The 21,676-nt window shown below is 20.9% G+C and overlaps 2 protein-coding genes across 3 annotated transcripts; one reads left to right on the top strand and one right to left on the bottom strand.

The window, feature by feature from the left end:
- Nucleotides 1-1,001: 1,001 nt before the first annotated feature.
- On the bottom strand, nucleotides 1,002-2,719 carry Ing5 (inhibitor of growth protein 5). 2 transcript variants are annotated; one of them, XM_011496562.1, is made up of 4 exons: nucleotides 2,628-2,719; nucleotides 1,572-1,964; nucleotides 1,219-1,451; nucleotides 1,002-1,144 (listed from the first exon to the last, which is right to left on the bottom strand). In XM_011496562.1, exons 1-4 carry the CDS (start codon nucleotides 2,662-2,664, stop codon nucleotides 1,043-1,045), a joined length of 765 nt encoding a protein of 254 aa, XP_011494864.1. In that variant the 5' UTR covers nucleotides 2,665-2,719; the 3' UTR covers nucleotides 1,002-1,042. The 2 variants fall into 2 exon arrangements, with proteins under 2 accessions (XP_011494864.1, XP_011494865.1); XM_011496563.1 differs by lacking the exon at nucleotides 2,628-2,719 and adding an exon at nucleotides 2,479-2,535.
- A 4,534-nt stretch (nucleotides 2,720-7,253) lies between these two features.
- Bsg25D (blastoderm-specific gene 25D) lies at nucleotides 7,254-20,451 on the top strand. Its single transcript, XM_011496821.1, is given in 13 exon segments — nucleotides 7,254-7,684; nucleotides 8,089-8,195; nucleotides 8,473-8,663; nucleotides 8,771-9,010; nucleotides 11,873-12,293; nucleotides 15,285-15,486; nucleotides 15,813-16,169; nucleotides 16,603-16,948; nucleotides 17,462-17,551; nucleotides 17,553-17,964; nucleotides 18,723-19,083; nucleotides 19,417-19,517; nucleotides 19,901-20,451. Coding segments are annotated over 13 exon segments (3,348 nt in total). The 5' UTR covers nucleotides 7,254-7,302; the 3' UTR covers nucleotides 20,039-20,451.
- Nucleotides 20,452-21,676: the final 1,225 nt, after the last annotated feature.

Genomic DNA, 21,676 nt, shown 5'->3' with positions numbered 1-21,676 from the left:
TTCCTTAAATTTGTTTCAGTTTTTTCAAAATCTGAATAATTAAATTTATATGACAGTATTACGAAACTTTTAAGCTATGAAATATTTGTTTTTGTCATTATACTTAAGTTTAAAAAATAAGTAAAATGAAAATGATTATAATTTTAAACATTGTTCTTATATTATGTTCAAAATATGTTTAATTTATATACTTATATATAATATTTAATATTACAGAATTGAAATAAAATAATAATTAAGTTTATTAATCTAAATCTTGTTAAAAATCCTTACCTATGTATATTCTAAATATTTTGTAAATAAGTTAACTACATATAATATATATTATTTACCCAAGTCATTTAAAATCTAATGAATTATATAAAATATAACACATGTATATACTAATATTAAACAAAATAGAAGATTTTCCAAAATATTCTACATTGTATTCTTTTTTATTTCTTTGTTAAATCACTTTATTTTAAAATCAAATGTCTTACAAAATATGTATGGTACACAAGCACATTATTTAAAAAAAAAAATCACTATTACATTGTATTGTTTTAAATTATTTATTTTAAAAGTACTAGTCTTATTTTGTTTTTTAATTGTTTAATTTCTAAAATGAATACTGTAAATACATTCAGATTTCAAATGATTACTGTTTTAATTTTAAATTATATTTTGCCTATATACATTAATGTAGAAATTAATTTTATTAAATTATATACATGAATTATAATTTAATTGGATGATTCAATTTGAAAAAAATTTATATTTTAATATCAAATTAGCTATAAAATTACATAACAGACATCAAAAACTTTAAATTATATAAATAAACAAAATATTTCTTTTCAATAAAGATTATTTAAATAAACAAATTTACCTATTTCATTATAATAAGATTAATGGCTGGTTTTACTATTGCAATATATTATATAACAATATATTGTTGTTCAATGGATATAAAATTTTAATCACTATAAGTTTATTATAAAGTGTAAAAATTCTTTAGGTCAAGTAAAATTTTTGTTATAAATTACCACATTGTTTTATTTTACTTTTTTTTTCGATCTTGAGTACATTTTGGACAAAACCATTTCCCTTTTGGTTTTGTTGTAAGCCCAACACATGCAAAATGAAACCATTCGATACCACACTGAAAAAATATTTGATTTTAATAACAGATAAATAATGTTTTATTTAATAAATATTATAAAATAGTAAACTTACATCAGGGTTGTCACAACCAATCATTTCTCCATATGATACTTGATTGCATACACAGTAAGTAGGTTCATTCGGATCTACAGGCATATCTAAAACATCAGCTGGATGACTGAGTGTGCTTGAATCTCCCTGAGATCCACTACTAGTTGTACCAGCTACAACTGTTGATGTTACAGAGCCACCTTTTTTTTGTTTCTTTCTAGTGCTTTTTGTTTCATCTTCACTACTTGCAGTACCTAATTAAAAACAAATAAGTTAAATTTGAATTAATTTTAAATACAATACTTAAAATATAATATAATTGAATGATCAATATAAAGTGTTTATATTTAAAAAATATTAAATTATTTATTTACCTTTTTTACGTTTTTCTTTTTCTTTAAGTTTTTTTCTTCCTTTTTTACTGGATACACTTTCTTCTTGTGTCCTATTACTACTCAATGCTTTATCTTGGATTTCTGCTTCAAATCTCATTAGGTCAGAATCTAATCGTCGTATATGTTTATCAACAAGTTCATAAGTTTGTATTGCTAATTGTACTTTATCATCACCATATTCTTTTGCTTTATTAAATAAATTTTGTATACGAGTTAATTGTTCATTTTTCTTATCTGACGACTCTTTTTTCATATTTTTTAAATAATCATCAGCTAATTTATCAATATCTTTCATTAAAACTTGAGCTCTAGCATCAAGATCTCTCATTAAATTAAAATTCCTTCTTAATTCAGTAGGAAGATGCTCTAAACCTTAAAAGTATTAAAATATAATATTAACAATTTAATTAAAAATATATCAATTAATAATACTTATACAAGGAACATACAATATTTATCATAAAACTTTATCATATTTATAATTATAATAGTTGAAACTACCAAAATCTATTAAATATTGAAAAAAAGTAATAATTTTAGATCAAAATAAATTATATTTGTACACCTTTTCTTATATGCATATATAATAGAAATTTTATATATAATTTAAAAGTAATAGAACTATATTTTTTATATTTTTTATTTGTACCATTTTTTAAATTTATTTTACACTATTGCATAATACTAATTATTTTTCATATGCGAATAGCAATAATTGAATTACCAATGCTTTAATAATACAAAAATTAAGCATAGAAAAATTATGAAAGTCTTAAAGCAATTTAAATGAATAGATGATTGAGATGCCTATAGCTTTTAATGAATTAAATATTCCATTTTTATATAACAAAATATATAGGTATACGACACAGGTGCGCATATGTACCTATATAATGTACGTTTGTGTGTATCATAAATATACTTTCTCATTGAACTACATATATGGAACTTCACCAATATTAAATACTGTTTGCATTTAAGTAAAAATGATATTACAATTAAAATTTTTTATATTGTTACTTTAATCAAACTTACTATCCAAGTAATGTTCTAAATAAAAAGCAGTCGTCATTTTCAAATTCAATTTTTGTTTTGAATTAAAAATATTTATCAACTTTTGTAAAAAAATCGATACATTTAGATTATTAATAAATACGTGTTACAAAAACAAAAAAAATCTGATCAATTTGCACTACACAATATCGATTATTATTAACTACTTCTACTTGTGTAGACAAATATCAAAACACCAAGCTCATTCGTATTCATAATTCAATTTTATCTGTTGCACGTTCCCAAATGCATGATTCTGTTATTTTTAACGCGCCAAATTTCAAATATAGTAAGTTCTTGTTAACTATTAAAATATAATTAATTTAACAAATATAATTATATTAAATATTTATTGTATAAAATATATAAATAATATTAATTATAATATAAAAAGTAAAAATATCTAAATATTTTATTACAATTAAATTGTAAATTGTAAGACATACGTTGAAATTATTTTAATAATAAAGTTGAATGAAAAAAAAAATAAGAAAGTATATCGAATTATAGCAAAAAGTAAAATGATTGAAATGAGAAGTATTGATTTAAAATAAATAAAATGATAAACGAAGAAATTAAAAAAATTTATTTTTCATTTAATAACTTATGGAAAAAGCTGAAATTTTTATAGATTGTATGTTTTTTAATTTGGAGAATATTGGAAAATATATTACTTATTAAAAAACATTTTTTTTTTTTGAGATTTAATACACTATGTTTACATTGTTTATATTAAAACCTACGCATATTAAAGAAAAATAACATTCCAAAATCCGATTAAAGTCCAGTTAGATTTGATACGAGTTAAAAGGAATATTATTTAATGCAAGGTAATTTAAAACGTTTTTAATTAAAATTTATACAGTGACTAAATATTTTATTTTTACGGTGAGCTTTCTCTCGTATGAAGGATTAAACACTAAATATAGTACAGTTCATTGTAATTATACTGTAATTTATATTCCCACAGATTAGATTCTATTACGCTTAGAGTATAAATTATCGAAAAATAATAAATTCCTTAAAGAATAAAAAGTTTTTAATTTATAAATTCATTCTTAAGACAGTAGTTAAAGTGATCATATATATTCATAAAGACAATAGTTAAAGTGATTATAATATCTTGAAGTTAAACTGTGTTAAAATTCATATGAACTTATATTTTCGTTTATTTTACAATAGTAATTTAAAAAAATATATAATAATCTATTGATATAATTTAGAAATGTCATGAATCCACTAATAAAATAAAATAATTTATTAATAAGAAATATACTACTCGTATTGATAAATTTGCATCCTTTTTATTTAAAAATTGTTTTAAATCCAATAAATAGTTTTGAATAGATCGCTTACAATGATCCATGTGATATACGTTTTTATCTTAATAAAAGCATGTTTTTGGTAGGATTGTGTATTTAACTTCATTATCTTCATTAATCAACTAATCTAATATACATTTGTATACTTCAAATATTTAATTTCCTCTTTCTATATATTATTTGTAATATACCAATAAAAATCTTATATGATTTTGTAGTTATTTAACGTAAGTTAAGCAATTCAATATTATTTAAAAAAATGTTGATTTTAAAACCTTTATTTTAATAAATATCGCATTAAGGTATGAAGAAAAAAATGCCCTTCGTTAAAATACCGATGTAAGAAGAAAATAATTCAAATTATTGAAATTTTCTTAATTGATATTCAATTAAAATAGCATTGTATTCTCTTGCCTACGGCCTTAAAGACCTTAAAATAATGCTTATTTAAACAACTATACAAATGGCATTTTCGGAGTCTTCTATAGAAGAATTAATAATTTGGACGACAGCGTATCATTATTATATAGATAACAATTATTATAGATGAGTTTATCATAATCTAAATAAAATATAGATACTGAAGTTTCATCAATTATAATGTTAATTAAATTATTTAACTTTTATTTTAACTTTGGAAAATCTTTCTATGGTACTAAAGAAAATGTAATATCATCTTGGAAAACAAGAAATCATTATTACATGCAGATTTTGGTTTTTTAGATCAATATTTTTTTACCTATTATATCAATTTATGGATATATTAATATATAAATTAATAAATTTATGGATATATTAATGTATAAATTAATAAATTTATGGATATATTAATGTATAAATTAATAAATTTATGGATATATTAATGTATAAATTAATAAATTGATGTATATATTAATAATATAAAGTATTAATTTTTAGTATTCAATAAGATTCTATTTTACTGCATGCATAATATTAAATACTGCATTTAAAAAAGTAGTAGAGTAAAATACTTTAACAGCTTTTTTCACTCTGAGTTCGCAGTGATAATCAAATACATAATATAGATAGTAAAACCATCAGTTGGTGACTTACTTTTGAAAAATTAAAGAAATTTCTATTATTGCATTATACTGAATAAAGAAAAAAGCGTTCCCAATATTTCAAATAAACATATTTAATAGAAAAAGATAAGAAATTTGTAGTTCACATTTTATTTCGAAATAAATTAGCTTATTAATAACAATATTATTTACAAATATTCTAAACTGTTTAATAATAAATATAGGAGAAAAAACATTATGCTAGCCAATAACAATGTTTACCTATTTCGTGCAGGAAATAAAAAAATTTCATAACAAAATTAATAAAACCAATAAAAATAAAAAATATTTAATATTTATTTAACATTGGAAAATTCTTTTATTACTGTATATCTAAAAAATAAACATAAGTTAAATATTAACTAAGTTGAAAAGAATAATGTATAAATAATTATATACTGTAAGTGGCAACCTGAAATAATATAAATAATAATTATTCATACAATGAAAAATAATAATAGTACATTCTATCGTAATATTAACTAAATAATTTTCAATACTATTTATTTGATTGTATAAATGTATTATATATTGTATTACATGAATTGTAATAAATTGTACAAATGATATATTATTTTACTAGGTTGTGTATTAACTTGAATTATTACTGTGATAAAGAATCGATAAAAAAGCAGAGAACATAAAAAGAATCAATTAAAATAAAAAAAATATTAAAATAAAATGAAATATTTCAATTGCACCGCGTAAAATAAAGATCTTCTTCGCGTCCTCTTTAGGAAGTAAATTGATGTCTAATGAACCATTGGAGCGTGATTGGTATAGAACTGCCACTAAATTGCATGTTGGAAAATAAAGTATTCACTCTTTATTAAATTAGTAACTGTATGCTAGTGTTTTATTATATATAAAAGATTAATAGCGATGTTTGTCAGTACGATTAATAGTAGCATTTTGTTTGTATTGTATAATAAGATTTTGAAAATCAGCTGATATTCGAGAATATTAATGCGGGCTTTGAAAACATGCTAAATATTTTGTGAAGTTCTGCGCATTCTTGTATGAAGATATTAGTATCAATTTTCTTTCTCTTTTGGAGGAACTTCTCAAGTAAAAAAATAATATATATATACATATTTTTAAAACGACTAATTACTTTAAGTAAGGAAGGTGTGGATGATATTAAAAATATTTTTCAAGAGTAAACATATGAATATTTAATTTTCATTGTTTGAGTCGTATTAATTTTTATATTTTAATATGGTATAAAAAATAGAAGTATATATATATATATATATATATATATATATATATATATATGGATATTTTACTGGAATCTGTTTTCTGGAATTCTGGAATGTGTTTTAAAAATTATTATAGGATTATTTTTTTAAGGTTATTAAATATTTAAAACACTCCTTTTCTCTATTAAATATTTGTAATTTATTGATAAAGCTAAAATAATATTTGTTTTCTTGCCTTTTACTATTTTGAATATACAATGAATAATAACATGTTATTATTAATCCAAAAACTAATAACATTAATATGTTATTATTAATCCAAAAACTTCTTTTCTAGAATAGTTTGGTAAAGCTATAGTATCCTAAAGTTGTTTACTAACATTCAGTATTACTTGTGATATTTGAAATAATGTGGAAGTTTTATGATTATTCTTACAGTTATAATAATAAATGTTAATAATTTTATAAATTTGTTTTCTTGCATGAATGTGGCAAAAATATAAATATGTAATATTACAATATTAAAGAATAGAATATTTACAAATAATTAGGAATTTAAATAATTATATTTAAGTTAAATTTATAGTAAATATATTATCAAGATAAATTAATTTAATAAAGATATTAAAATTAATTGAAATAGTATATATATTTGTTTATTATATATATATATATATATTTTTTAAATAATATTGATTTAAATTTACACGATAGTAATATTTACTGAATTTTTAATTTTTTTATTTATTTATATTCATAAAGAATATGCTAAAGCTTTTTCTACACTAATTTTATTGTTTTATCTGAATCTTGACAGTATAATTTAATTTTAAAATTAATAATACTAGTAATTGAATATTGAATATTAGTTACTTCCATCATTTTATTATTTTTATGAAAGATATTAAATATATTTAGGAATATATCAAGATATTATCAAAGTTAATAGTTTTAAAATTAATTTATGGATTCTAATTAATCTTTTTAATGAATGAATCAACAGGTATTCTGGAAGTTAACTTTTATATAAATAATTAGAAATTGGTATGAAATGGAAGAAGAACTTAGTGATCCACATGAGCAGCAACTTTTTGCCGTCTTTAAGAGCTGTCTAGGAGATGGGCAAAATGAATTAGATAAAAAAGGCCTATTAATACTTTGCAGCAAACTTGAACTAGAAGAAAATCATAGAGATGCAATATTTGAGTTACTTGATATAAATGTGTTTCAGAGAACAATTACATTTTATGAATTTAGAAACAGTTTTCTTGCATTATTAGGTAAGTCACAAGAGGTACCAACAAATAGGCCAGAAAAAGAAGTTCATACTGAATCAGAAACATATAATAACAACACAATGTGTACATTATATAGTCATCAATCAATAGAAAAGAAACAAGTAGAGGCCATGAAACGTCAACAACTTCAAATAGGTATATATTGTGAATCTATATTATTTACTTTAAAATTGTTATTATTCAAGATCTATGTCTTCACAGTAATTTTAATCAAGCGATTAAAATATCTATATAGCTGTTTAAAATAAAAGTAATTTTAAATCAAAACCTTCTATATATTGTAAAAATTATTATGCACTTTAACAAATTTTATATATTATATTTTAGTTTTGTTATGTATATAAAATATTCAATAAATTCACTTTGAAATTTTAACATAATTTTTTAGAAACTTAATAGATTAATAATGTTAACATTTGAAATTATGTTTTCAAATATATAATTTTCTTTTTTATATTATTTTTTAACTAAACTGCTAAATATTTTCCTCAATTAATAATCATTACAAAAATTCTATTTAATGTATGCTTTTAATTTAGACAAAAATTGTAGTCAACAAAGACAAGAAACATGGAGTAATCAGAATTCTCTGATATTAGAAGAAATAAATAGTTTTTGTAATAGGGGATTTGTTCTTCCTAAGCAAGTAAGTTAATATTTTGTATAAAAAATTAAAATCATTTTTTTATTATTTTAATACTCAGAAATATTTGCATATAAAATAATTATTTAAGAAACATTAATTACTAATTTTAAAATGAAAAATATAATATTTTTATTAGCAATTTATTTAATATCAATATTGTATAAAATTTAATAATAATTAGAATTATTTGTAATTTAATAAAATTTAGTTTTTATGCAAATAACTTTATATTTATCTAAATAATCATTAAAAAATTTATATCTTTATCTGATTTTAGACAATTGAACTTATTTTTAAAAAACTTGATATAGATTGTGATGGTTTAATTAATCTTGAAGAATTTTTACATTTTTTTCAAAGTACCAATAATACATTATTGGAACAAACAAATGTAAATTGGTCTACTTATTTACATGGAGATCACGTTAAGTCAGATTGTTGTAAACAATTTGTTTATGATCATTCTGGGTAAAAATATTTGTGATATATTAATTATTATTATTGTTAAGTTAAAAATATAATAGAATTACTTTTATTTATAAATTAATTGTAAAAATAAATTTTATTTAAAATAGATACATGTTAAGAAGTGTCATAGTTGACTTATGGGAAGTAACTGGAGTGTCTGAAGCTAATTCGCTTTTGCTTGACTTAGGATTTGATGCCCCAACAATTAATCTTATTGACTTATTAAATGCTTTATCATCAGAGCTAAAACTATATCATAATGAATCTCATACAGAAAGTGTAGAAGAATATGTACGTTTATTAAAAGGAACTTTAACGGTTTATCAAGAGGAAGTTAAAAACTTAAAGTAATTCACAATATTTATTTTACAAAAAATTATACTATATACAATATATAAATTTTTTTTAATGAAAATGAAATATTTTAGAAAAATAGCAATTCAATCTATATATATAAAGATTAGATCTTTATAATTTGCTTATTAAGAATAATTTACCATATAATTTCAATGCCAAAAACTATTTTTAGCTTTCTAATATTATCATATAATACTAAATAAAAAGTAAATATTTAATAATTGAAGAAATATATTTAACATTAAATTATATCAGTAGAATAAGGTTTATTTTAAGAAATGATTGGATATTTAACCTGTATGTATGCTTTAAAGTTATAATATAATTAAAATAGCAAGAATTATTAATAGTATTTATATTTATATTTTATATAAATACTAATTATATTGTCTTGAGGTGTAAATACTTATGTTTTTTTTTAAACATAGAGTTTAAAAATTATTTGATAATTTTTTTTAGAAATTAATTTTAAAATATTACAATAATAGATATTTATATATTTATTTCGACTTAGTATGATCTTATTTATAATTTCAATAAATTTTAGTTTTTAATTTATGTATTTATATATATCCAAATATATATAATAAAAAAATTAGATCCTTATAATTATGTATTATTATATGCATTATTTTTTATAAATTCATAATTTATTGTTTTGTAAAAAAGAATTTTCAAAGGTTATATTTTATTAATTATTTATATTCATATACAGAAGAGAAAGGGATTGTGTCCACATATGTATGTGAATACTTACATACATAGTGCAATAGAATTAAAAACACAATATATATAGTCAAATATAATCAAATGAGATATATTTGTTTTACAAAATAATTATATAATACAAATATTAATTAATTTATGATTAAGAAAGAAAATTAACCGATAATCTCTTATAAGAAGTATACCGTTGTATTTATAAATTTCAAAATTAACTCTCCTTTTTTTCTCTAAAGCTGTTGAATCTGTTTTTTTTTTTAAGAGGTCATATTATTATTATTATTAGTTTTGTTACTTTTTGTGTTTCTGATACGTAGCAGACTTTTTATTTTTATCTGTATCTGACTACCAAATTTTATTTTTTTAAGTTATTTTAATACTGACTACTTGTCTGACCGATATAAATGTGACTTCTTACTAGCTTGTCGATCAAGTAGTTTTGTGTGGGAAGTATAATCATTCTTAGCAGAAAAAGTTAAGACCGCGTGTGAAACTACTGTACTTACGTTAATTCGACTTCTATCGTACAATTGTATAGTTGACTTTTAATGTATATATATATAGAATAATGTTTATTGTACAATTAATATACTGAGGATGTACTTTGCAATAATAAATATAGTTTCTCATGTTCAGTCATAAAACTGACAATAGAAATATTTATATTTTTTAATGTACATTTTTTATTTGTTACATCATAGAAATATATCAAACTCAAATATTAACAGTTATTTGTTATTATTTGGAGCTATTTGTAATTACTTATTGCTTTCAATATCATTGTTATTTAAGATAATTCGCGTCTGTAGCTATTTATAAATACTTGTTAGTATTTTATATTATATTTCTTCGCGATTACTCGGGTTAACATTAAAACTTAATTCTTTTCAATATTCTCTTAAATTTCAAAGTATTTTTAAAATTTTAATGCTTATTCATTTTTCTCTTTTTATACTTTTGTTATTTCTAATTTTATTTACTCACTTTGTCGTATAGCATACAAAAAAGAAGAAGAGAGGGTATAGGGGCAGACTCGTAAAAATTGAAAATTCGACGTGCCTAGTTAAGTGGCCCATTATTAAGCATAGCCCCTTTTTGTAGATAAAGTAATTTACGGGTAAGTTAAATGAACTCATATAATTGAAATTCAACTCGCATACTAACAAATATTTGACATTATTATGATAAAAGGTAAAGAAGAACACTAGATTGACTAAGAAAAACAATTTACAAAATTCTTTTCATTGCTGTTAAGCCAGTCGAAAACTTGAACTGCATTTCTACAATGTTAAGTTATTCTCAACATAATATTATTGTTATTTTCAAAAATCTATTACATATACATTATTTTGTGGACAAATGTGTGCATGGTAGAAAGATAAAAACATTTCTGGCACTGAAATATATATGGTGTTAGGTAAAGTTTTCAATCATTATTAGTATTGAATATTATAAATTTCATTAAAAATTGGACATTTTAATACTTATAGGAATTTATTGAAATGTCTGAATAAATTTTTAATGTAATTGTTTATAATTTTATTACAGCCATATAAATATTTTTTAAATTGTGTATAGAATTATTAATTGCACAATTTTTTGTTTGGATCAGTGTTTCAATGTTAAATTCAGGTTCACAATTATTAATTCTTGAATTTATCGATTAAATTTATCTATTAAAATGTTAAAAACATATTTTTCAATTTACATAGTCTTATTTTTTTTTTACTACATTGTTCAGAAAAGAATATATTATTCATGAATTGACTATTTATTGTTATTATTTTTTTGGAAGAGGGAAATATCGAAACACAAAACAAATCAAATAAATATGTTTATATGTTATTTCGTATGTTACAATAAGTTTTATTAATTAAATAATACATAAATAAATTTGATATGTCATTATGAATCAAATGAATTTAATTTGATTTTTTCATTAACAATGGGTTTACTTTAAATATGTTTAAGATATTAATTAATTAAATGCATAAATAGGTTTGAAATTATTTAATTAATATAATCAACTTTTTCTAATTCAACTATTTAATTGACACAACATTATTTTCAAATTTTCATAATTAAAAATCAATAGGAACGTTCTTTGTTTTAACAAATTTATTTGTTAGTATTTCCGTGGAGCATCTATACTGTGAACGTAACAAGTTGCGCGCAGACATCAATGAAGCGAATGAAAGAGCAAATCTTTTTGCCCAAGAAATCGACGAACATCAAATACGCATGGATAAATCTCGCCAGGAACAACTCCGACAGTTAGATATTAAACATACTGAAGCACTTAAAGAACTAACAAAACAACTGCACCTCGAACGTGAACGCAGTTCGAGCGGTTTAAGATTATTAGAAGAGCAATTGCTTTCATCTCAATTTGAAGAGCAAAGAATCAGAGATGAACTGACGACGGTATTACAGGATCTTAGATTACTAGAAACTGAAAATCAGAATCAAAATGAAGAGATTAAGAAGCTTGAAGCTTGTAATGGTCAACTTTCATTGCAGATTCGACAATTGGCAGTTGCACAAGATCAGGTTAGATTGAATTATAAAAGTGTTTTTATTATTAAATAATATTTCTTGTCTTTTAAATATTATTTTAACAATTAACAAAACAAAGTAAAAATGAAATATGAAAATGAATATTCGATTTGGATTTATTAAAATTCATTTTTTGATCTTTTGTTAATAAAAAAATTAAAACATGTTTCTTCTTTTTGTATTTTAAGAAGAAAATTTAAATACAATTGTATACGTTTTTCGTTCGTTGATTCGTTGAAATTTCATCCTGGTTGAACATTATGTGTCATAATGAAATGCTGAAAATTGATAAGCCCTCTTTAAATAACACACTTATTTATATTAATTTCAAATTTTGAAATACAATTTATATTTTAACATTTAAAAAAAGGAAATTTTTACAAAAGTTTAAATTAAATAAAAATACATATAAAAGTAGCAAAATTATAAGATTCTATAATTATTTTTTAATAGTTTATATTACATTTAATTATATATGTTTCGTATTATAAAAAATATTGATTAAATGAAGCGAATTTAATAAACATTCTGTAAATATTAATATTAATTTTTTTTAAATTTTTTTCGTAACAAAACGATTGCGTTTTTAAGTCTAATTTTTTTAGTAGCACGTTATGATTATTATTTATATCTCGTTATTTAATTATTTATTTTTAATATATAAAATTTTTTTAATATTTAATAATTAAAATGTAATTGGTCGAAATGGTAATTTAAAAAAAATATATTAAACAAAAATTGTATTTATATATACTAAAACAATTATTGTTATAATGAATATTAACATATATATAGGTCCATTAATATGAATATGTGTGTATTTAAAGCAATATCTATTAATCGACCTTTTACAGTGCATATTTGATTCAATTTATTTAAAATATTATAATATATTATTTTCTTTAATACATTAAAACTGAGTAATAAATTTGTGCAAGTATATGAATTTATAAATATATGAATATCATAATTTTCATAGTTTTATATAAGCACACGCCCGCGTGCGCGCACATGCGCGCACACACTCATATATATATATTTTCAATTTTCATTAGCATTAAATAAAATTAAGTAAATAAATATTTTAAAAATTGTTATCTTTTTAAAATAATATGAAAAACAAAGCATTAATAATATATTAAGAAAATTTAAAACAAAATTTAATTTATTTAGACATATACATATATAAAATTATAATATTGGAGAAATGAAAAATTTAACGAATTAATTATAAGAAATCATAAAATATAAAATTGTAAATAAAATTACCAAATACGGTTTGTGCAATGTAGTAATTATGTATTTTTCTAGATAAGAAAGAAGATAATGCATTCGGAAATCTGAGAATTACATTAGATTTTATTATTAAAAATATTAACAATGTTACGATTTCATATTATTATTATTATATAATAATTTCACCTTATTACAAATTATAGTACAATTTATCACATGTAGTTAATATATTGAAGTATAAATATTTTCTCTTCATTATAGGCTTGGTAGATTTTAAAGCTACGTAGTTATAGTAGGTTTGAGACAAGGAAATGTCAGGCTATCGTAAATTATCCACCGTTAATGTATACATAAATATCAATGTTGCTGCATAACTTTTAAAAATTTAATTTTAATTCAGAGTTCAATATCTAATGTCAAAATATAATATGCAATATCAAATATTTTTGTCTGTTTGATTTTTCTAAACATGTCTTCATACCGATTATAAATACTTATAAATATTTTTTGTTCCTTAAATATCTTTATTAAAATTTTGAATTATTAAATTAAAATAATTGAAATTAATGATTACATTTATATATGCAAAACAATATAGTACAAAATATATCATAATACTTACATTATTGATATACTATAACACATTTTTGCCAATATAATTTTCGTATAACTCCTATTATATATATATATGCATTTTATCGAACATTTTATCGAATATTTTGGTATTGGAAATAAAACATATATTAATGTTTAAATTATGATTTCCTGATTTTTACTTATTGATTTATATTCAATTCTACATAGTTTATGAGAAAGCCAGTTTTAATTTCCTCATTGTTATATTTTTTAATTTTTAAAAATAACACTATATTATAAAATATAATAAACCTTCTTATTTAAGAAACACCAAGTTTGATTTCTTATAAAAATTTTCAAGTAAAATACATTTCGATACTTATAAGTATTTTAAAGTAATAGAGTTAATAAATATGTTCCGTTTACTAATTTTCTATAAAGTATTAAGGGAGAATATTATTAAAAAAAGTTGAATCCTGCTTCCACAAGAATAAAAAAAAATCCACATAATACTCATGAAATTTTCCGTTTGAAAAGATTTATAAGTTTGACTTACGAAGCTCAATAGATTAATGTAGTAATTGTAAATTGGCATTTTATTGAATTTTATCTACTTTAAAAATTAGTCGATTTACCAAAGTATATATAATTTAGGTATCATTTAGGCATTATAACTAAACCAAGGATTTCCAATGCATTTATCGTCTTTAATTTTTTTTATATGAAATACTCATTTAATTTATTTTCTGAGTATTTCAAAGTTAAGTAGATTCGTAGTATAGTGAGATATTTAATTGAAAATATTGTTTATAGTTCGATGTATTTTGAATTTATTTGTTTTTTTTATTTTTTATAATTTATATTTATATTATTTAATTGTATTTGTATAAACTTAGTTTAAAATTTTATTTTTTTTTATTTAAAACTTTAGTTTAAAATTAAAATTGTATGCATTATTAAAAACTTAAATATTTTTCTATAAATATGTTAAAAACTTGTAAATAAATAATTAGATTGGATTTTTTCCATATTTTACTAATTGAATACATCCTTCGTTCACTTCATTTTGTATATATTATAGTTTAAGGTATTATTATTTAAGAGTGATTATGATACTAATATAATGTAAGTATGTGATTTCAATTAATAGACATGTATTTTTTTATTACATAGGTAGAAAGCATTGAAACAAGAGAAAATGAACAACTTTCTAAATTAATGTCTGATATTAAGCATCTCCAAACGGAGACAAAAATCTTAAGAGACCATAATGATGAGCTTACAATTGAATTAGAAATATTAAAACATCACGATGATATGAAAAGTATTGTGTCCAGTGTAGAAATAAGATCTACAATATCAGATGAAAATTATGGTATTATTTTATACTTCTTTATATCTCAATTGAAGTTATGTATTAAAATATTTGAAAAGCACTAACTATTTCCATAATGACTTGAAATGACTTTCAAATATTTGGAATAAGCAATATACAAAATTAAATTTAAATTAATATCAATTAAATTATTAATTATTAAAGTAATTGCGTATATTATGAATCCTGCTTTTAAAATACTTAAATTAAAATGGAATTATTTTTTACTCAAATTAAATATTAACAATGTTTTATATAAAATAAAGTACTACAAATTATCTAAAAAAAATCGGTCTATTTAAAAAAATTTATTTAATTAATAACAGGTTTAATTAGTATTCCAACAACAGAAATAAGTGATACAGAAGATGAAGACAAGCAACAACAATATCAGTATTCGGATAATTCTAAAACAAATAAAGTAACAAATGTGGTTAAATATAAAGTTGTTGAATATGAGAGTAGTAATAGTAATAGTATTAATAAATTAACGGAAATTATTCAAGAATTTAGAAATTTTCTTACTAGCGCAAAATTCTGTACGGAGTGTTCTGTACTTCGAAACGAAGTATCCTCTTTGATTAGTGAATTAGAATTTTATCAATCTAATGTATTGGAAATAACAGCAACACCAAAATTTACAAAAAAAAAAAAACATTTAAAAAATCTAGCAAATGAACTAGGTAACACAATAATTTTTATTTAATTAGTATATTTCAACGACTACTTAATATTAATACTTTTTGAAAATACAAGTTAATTTGACATATTAATTAATAATATTAATAAATATATTTTTTTTAATTTTGAGTGTTTTAAATTTGACATAATTTATAAAATAATTGAAATTAAATTTATGATTTAAATTAAGAAATATATTCATTTTGATTGGTATAAAGACTAAATTAAATCTCATTTTATATTTATAATATTTATATATCACATTTTCGTATATTATTCACACTAAATATGCTAAATTTAGCTTCCATCTATAATTAAATATCTTTTATTAAAATAAAAGATAAGTTTCATAATTATGATATATTTATTAATTGTAATTTATATAATTTCATTTTTTTAATTTATAAATAGTAACTCATTGTTTAATTTAATTAGAAGCAGAAGTTAAAAACAATCAACACTTAAGTGAATCATGTCGAGACTTAATTATCACTAGAAATGAAAAACTCAAGCATTATAAAAGAATCTCTAACAGTGATGATACAACGCATAATGTACCGGATGGTAATCTCGATAATATGGAGATGAAATGTATCATCAAAAATAAATTGTCTGGGTTGAGAGATTATCCACCACGAAAAGAATTGGAAAGAGATAAAAGCATTTGTAAAGCAAGTGTTATTAATAATTTGGATATAAGAAAGCATAATATTGAAGCTACTGAGTTACTGAGAGAAGAAGAATCAAAGCATATAACTGAAAAAAAACAGTTAGTTGACAGGTACGAATAAAATAAAAATTTTTGAAAATTGCATAAAATTTAGGAAGTTTAAATATAGTATTTAATTAATTAGAATAAAACAAAATATTATATATATTTTTATAATGGTTTATTTAAAATAGAAATAAAACATTTACGATCAAAAGTTTAAAATGCTTATAATTTATAACACTAATGACACATTAATAATGAAAATTTATATTTAGTGTATTATTATAATAAAAAAGAAATAGATAACTAAGCAAAGAATAGATTCCTTGCAATAAAACATTTATTCTTTTTAATATGCTTAATAATACACATTTATATATATTATTGTCAATTCTGTATTTAATCTGATAGTTTATTTATCAATAAATATAAGAGTAACTTGGGTAAATTATATTCTATTAATATATTGAATAAATGTCTATTAAGATGTAATATTAAAAAAAAAACTTTTTTAATCATTCGGTAAATATAATTTAGTTATAAATGCTTCAATATTTAATAAAGAAAATAATAATGAATCAGGTGTAGTGAATTAGAAAAAAGTTTAGAGATGTTGAAAGCTGAGTACGAGCAATGCGAAGATTACTGGGCGGCGAAGCTTGAAGAAGAGCGTCGAGCAAGAACAAAAAATAAGTGACGAAAAGTTTGCGGAATTAATATCAAAAATGGCCGAATATGAAGAACAATTCAATGCGGGTGATAAATCGCGAGATGATGGTAGACTTTCACCTATTGAAGAACGGATTAACCTTGAACAGCAGTATCAGGATCTCGAGGAAGAGTTTGAACGTTGGCGATCTAATGCTCAGAGTGAGCTAGCGAAGAAATGTCGCGAAATCGAAGAGCTCAATACAAAATTGCGTAGTGAAAATTCTTCGTCACTCACAGATTTCTCGGTACAATTTCCTGATGAACAGATGGATTTATATTTGAAGAATGGGGCTATGGATACTGACAGTTCTTATAAGAATAATTCACAGTTATTGAAAAAAACAATATTGCGTTCAACGTGTTACTGTATACAGGTATATTATATTTTTTCTTGTTTATTATTTTTATATAATATTGTATTATAAGTTTTGTATAAGGATAAAGATTTTTAAAAGAAGTTTTTATAAGGATATATAAATATATATATATTTGTAATTCTTAAAATAGAATAAGGCAGAAGCAAACAACAGCTACTTTTATCATCTAAAATGATGAAAGTAATCTATCAAATTGTTCTAACAATTGAAGTTATTACTATTACCTGTGTAGTACATCCCTCTAAAAAAAGTGAATTATAAATTAGAGGTGGTGATAGAATTTATTCTTTGTTTTGTATTTTCTCCTTCCAACTTTCTTCTTGTCCCTGCTCTTTGATAAATCAAATATACTCAATTTTTACGCTTTAGAAAACATTGGGAACTGCTAATATCGCTAATAATAATTGCTAATAAATGTTTTTATTTCAATCTCTCTCTCTCTCTCTCTCTCTCTCTCTCTCTATATATATATATATATATATATATATATATCTCCTCCAAATTTATAAGTACAGGTATATCATTCTAATTTAGATTTTATATTTTATGTATAATTAATCTACTATATTTCATTTTTCTAAGTAATAAATAATAAAATAATTGTAAAAAATTATATTTTTATATTATTTTGATTATAATTTATTCATTCAATACACTTTAAAAATATTTTTATCCTGTTAAAAAAATATATATATTATTATGCCAGTTTTTAGCTATTTTAAAAAAATTTTATATGTATTTTTATGAATGTATAGTGCCATAAATTAATGGCGCAAAGTAATTGTAATTGCTGTATTGATACTCAACATCAACAACAACATCGAGATAAACGAAAGAGTCGAAAAACCGAGGACAAAGAAAAACATTGTAGTCATAAAAAACTAATAGATATCAACCTCGAGTACAGTAATCTTATTAAAGAGAAGGAAAAACTTAAACAAGATATTATGAAACTGCGGAGCCTTAGGAATGTAAATACAAATCATATTTATCACCTTGGCACTGAAGATCATTTGTCTAATTTGTGTGCAAAGTTATGTCTTCAAGAACAGAAGCATAAATATTTTCAAATATTCTATCAAACTCAGCAAAAAGATAATGAGCGAATTCTACAAGGTACAGTGTTGTCTTAAATAAAATTTATAATCTAAAATTTATAATATTGCAATAGTTCATAATCATAAATAATAATATTATATGCATATAAATACGTATTAACATATTTTTCTCTATCTATAGCTAAATTTTTGTTCAGAACTAATTTTAAATGTTAACATACATTTTTTGTATTGTATTATTTAAAATGCTTAGACACCATCAATAAATATCTGGAAGATAAATTTTATTATGAATATGAAATCACAATTTATTTTCATATATTTAATCATTGTTAATAATTTAAATTACATACATTTTGAACTGATGTAATTATTTTAAAATGTTATATAGGAATGTGGAAACAACATCTTCTAGAAACATCAAATTTACGATTTGTTATCAAAACAACTGAAGAAAAACTTAATGAGCAAATAAAATTAAACAAAGAGCAGGTATATTATCTTTAATGACATGGCTATATCATATTTATAGATTATTGTTTTTACATTAAAATTTGAACATCTAACGTATAAAAAACAAATATATGAAATTAAAAAGTGTTACTTTTAGTTAATAAATTTAAACTAAATTTTTTAATTTTAATAAAAAGAAGTATAAATTTTTTTATATTATTAGAATACCTGTTATAGTGTATTTCATTCTTTTATAATTTGAATATATATTTTCTAATTGTTATTTTACGAAAATATATTGATTCCAAATAGAAACATATATATATAGTATTGATTAATAATTCATTATTATCTTTATATACACAAATAATTTTTAAATAGCTTTATTTAAGTTTTCAATAAAATTAATATTTCTTTTTTAGAATGAAAAATTAACGAAAGCCGATTTTTTAACTAAGGAATTGTATGTAGAAAATGCTCAGCTGTCTGAAACAATCAAGCGTCTGGATCAACACTGCCAAATTCTTACAAAAAATCGTATTGAACCATCCTCAGCTTGACTGCAAAAACCAAATTTTTATCAGACAATGCATTACTGTACATTAGTTGGGATGTGTATCTCAGGGATCAAAATGATTTATTGATAGTGAAAAGATAAAATGAAGTATTTAATGATTTAAAGATATAATTGTCAATTTATTCTTAGTTTCTATTCGTTTATTTGTTGCCCTAAATATGTAGTAATGTATGAAAGAAATACTTGTATAAGATTGAAAGCGAAAATATTTTGTTAGAGTATCAAAGGCAGCAGTGTTCATTTGTATAACTTATAGAAAGTGTAAAAGTAAATTAGTATAAATTACTGTAAATCATTTAATACTATGAAAAATCTATGCCATTTTTCATAAGTCAATATGATTCTTTATTTACTTAGTAATAAGTATATAAGAATTAATAAAATACTCTTCCAAGAGTGTAGAATAGGTAAAATTTATTATTAAATTTATAACTCAATTTCGAACATCAATTTGTTAATCTATTTAATGACAAATGTTACATATTAATCTTCTTAATAAACTATTCGTTAACATTTTAATTAAAAGAATTAATTAGAATTAATTATTAATTGTTAATATTTTCAAATGTAATTATTAAATAATATTTTAATAGAATTAGTTTTTTTGTAATTATAATCTTAAATTTTTTATTTAAACATAATTGAATACCAAAAGTATGTTATAAATATCTTATAAAATAATTCTAAAATAAGATATTCTAGCTCATAATTCATAGATCAAAATATACTAATAATAAGATAAATTAAGAATCATTATAAGGGTATTACTATTTTAATTTAATATTTGTAAAAAAATGTTATAGATTATTAAATGAAGTTTCATGAGTTTTTATATTGAAAACAATAAATGTATTATAATTTTGTATATCACTGCTTTCAATGAATACAGATATTTAGAAATAAATGTGTACATCATATAAAACTTATATTTAAGAATAAAAATATTACCTATGTTATATTATATTGTATTAAGGAAAATATATTGTGATATATACCTGTTTTATATATTATATTAATATAATCATTTCTTAATAAACTTGAATAAATTATTCTATGATAATATAATTATAAACAATATTAAAAAATAATATAATCATATTAACAATTAAAATCAGAAATTTTTTAATTAAATAAAAATTACATTGAGATTAGAAAAATAATTAAACAACCCCAGGAATTAATTAAGAATTGAACACAATTGAACATGCTTTATAAATATAATAAAAGGTTTGGAAAATAATTATATACATGCGTGTGTATATACGTACGTATGCATGGAAGAATATTGGAATATAGAAACAATTTATTTTTTAAATTAATAGTTATAAATTTGTATTAATATAATTCTCTTTATTTTTATAAATTAGTAATTATAGAGTAATGAAATTAATATGATTTGAAAACGTATTTTTTATGAGCTTAATTCAAAATGAATAAAAATTATTTTTTCATACTTAAATATTTCGCGGTAAAATCCTAATTCGGTTTGTAAGTTCTGTTGATAAGTTGGGTTACTTTTTTCTAACGGTGAAGCTTAACGCACTAGTTTTATTTAAACATAATTATTTTGCTAATATATGCTTAAGAGTATTGAATTTTTTGTAGTAAATATAAATCATAA

The sequence above is a fragment of the Ceratosolen solmsi genome, unplaced genomic scaffold (assembly GCF_000503995.2).
Source record: "Ceratosolen solmsi marchali unplaced genomic scaffold, CerSol_1.0 scaffold29, whole genome shotgun sequence".
In the NCBI taxonomy this organism is placed as follows: Eukaryota; Metazoa; Arthropoda; class Insecta; order Hymenoptera; family Agaonidae; genus Ceratosolen; species Ceratosolen solmsi.
The sequence above is the reverse complement of the archived record's forward strand: the minus strand, read 5'-3'. Positions and strand labels throughout refer to the sequence as shown.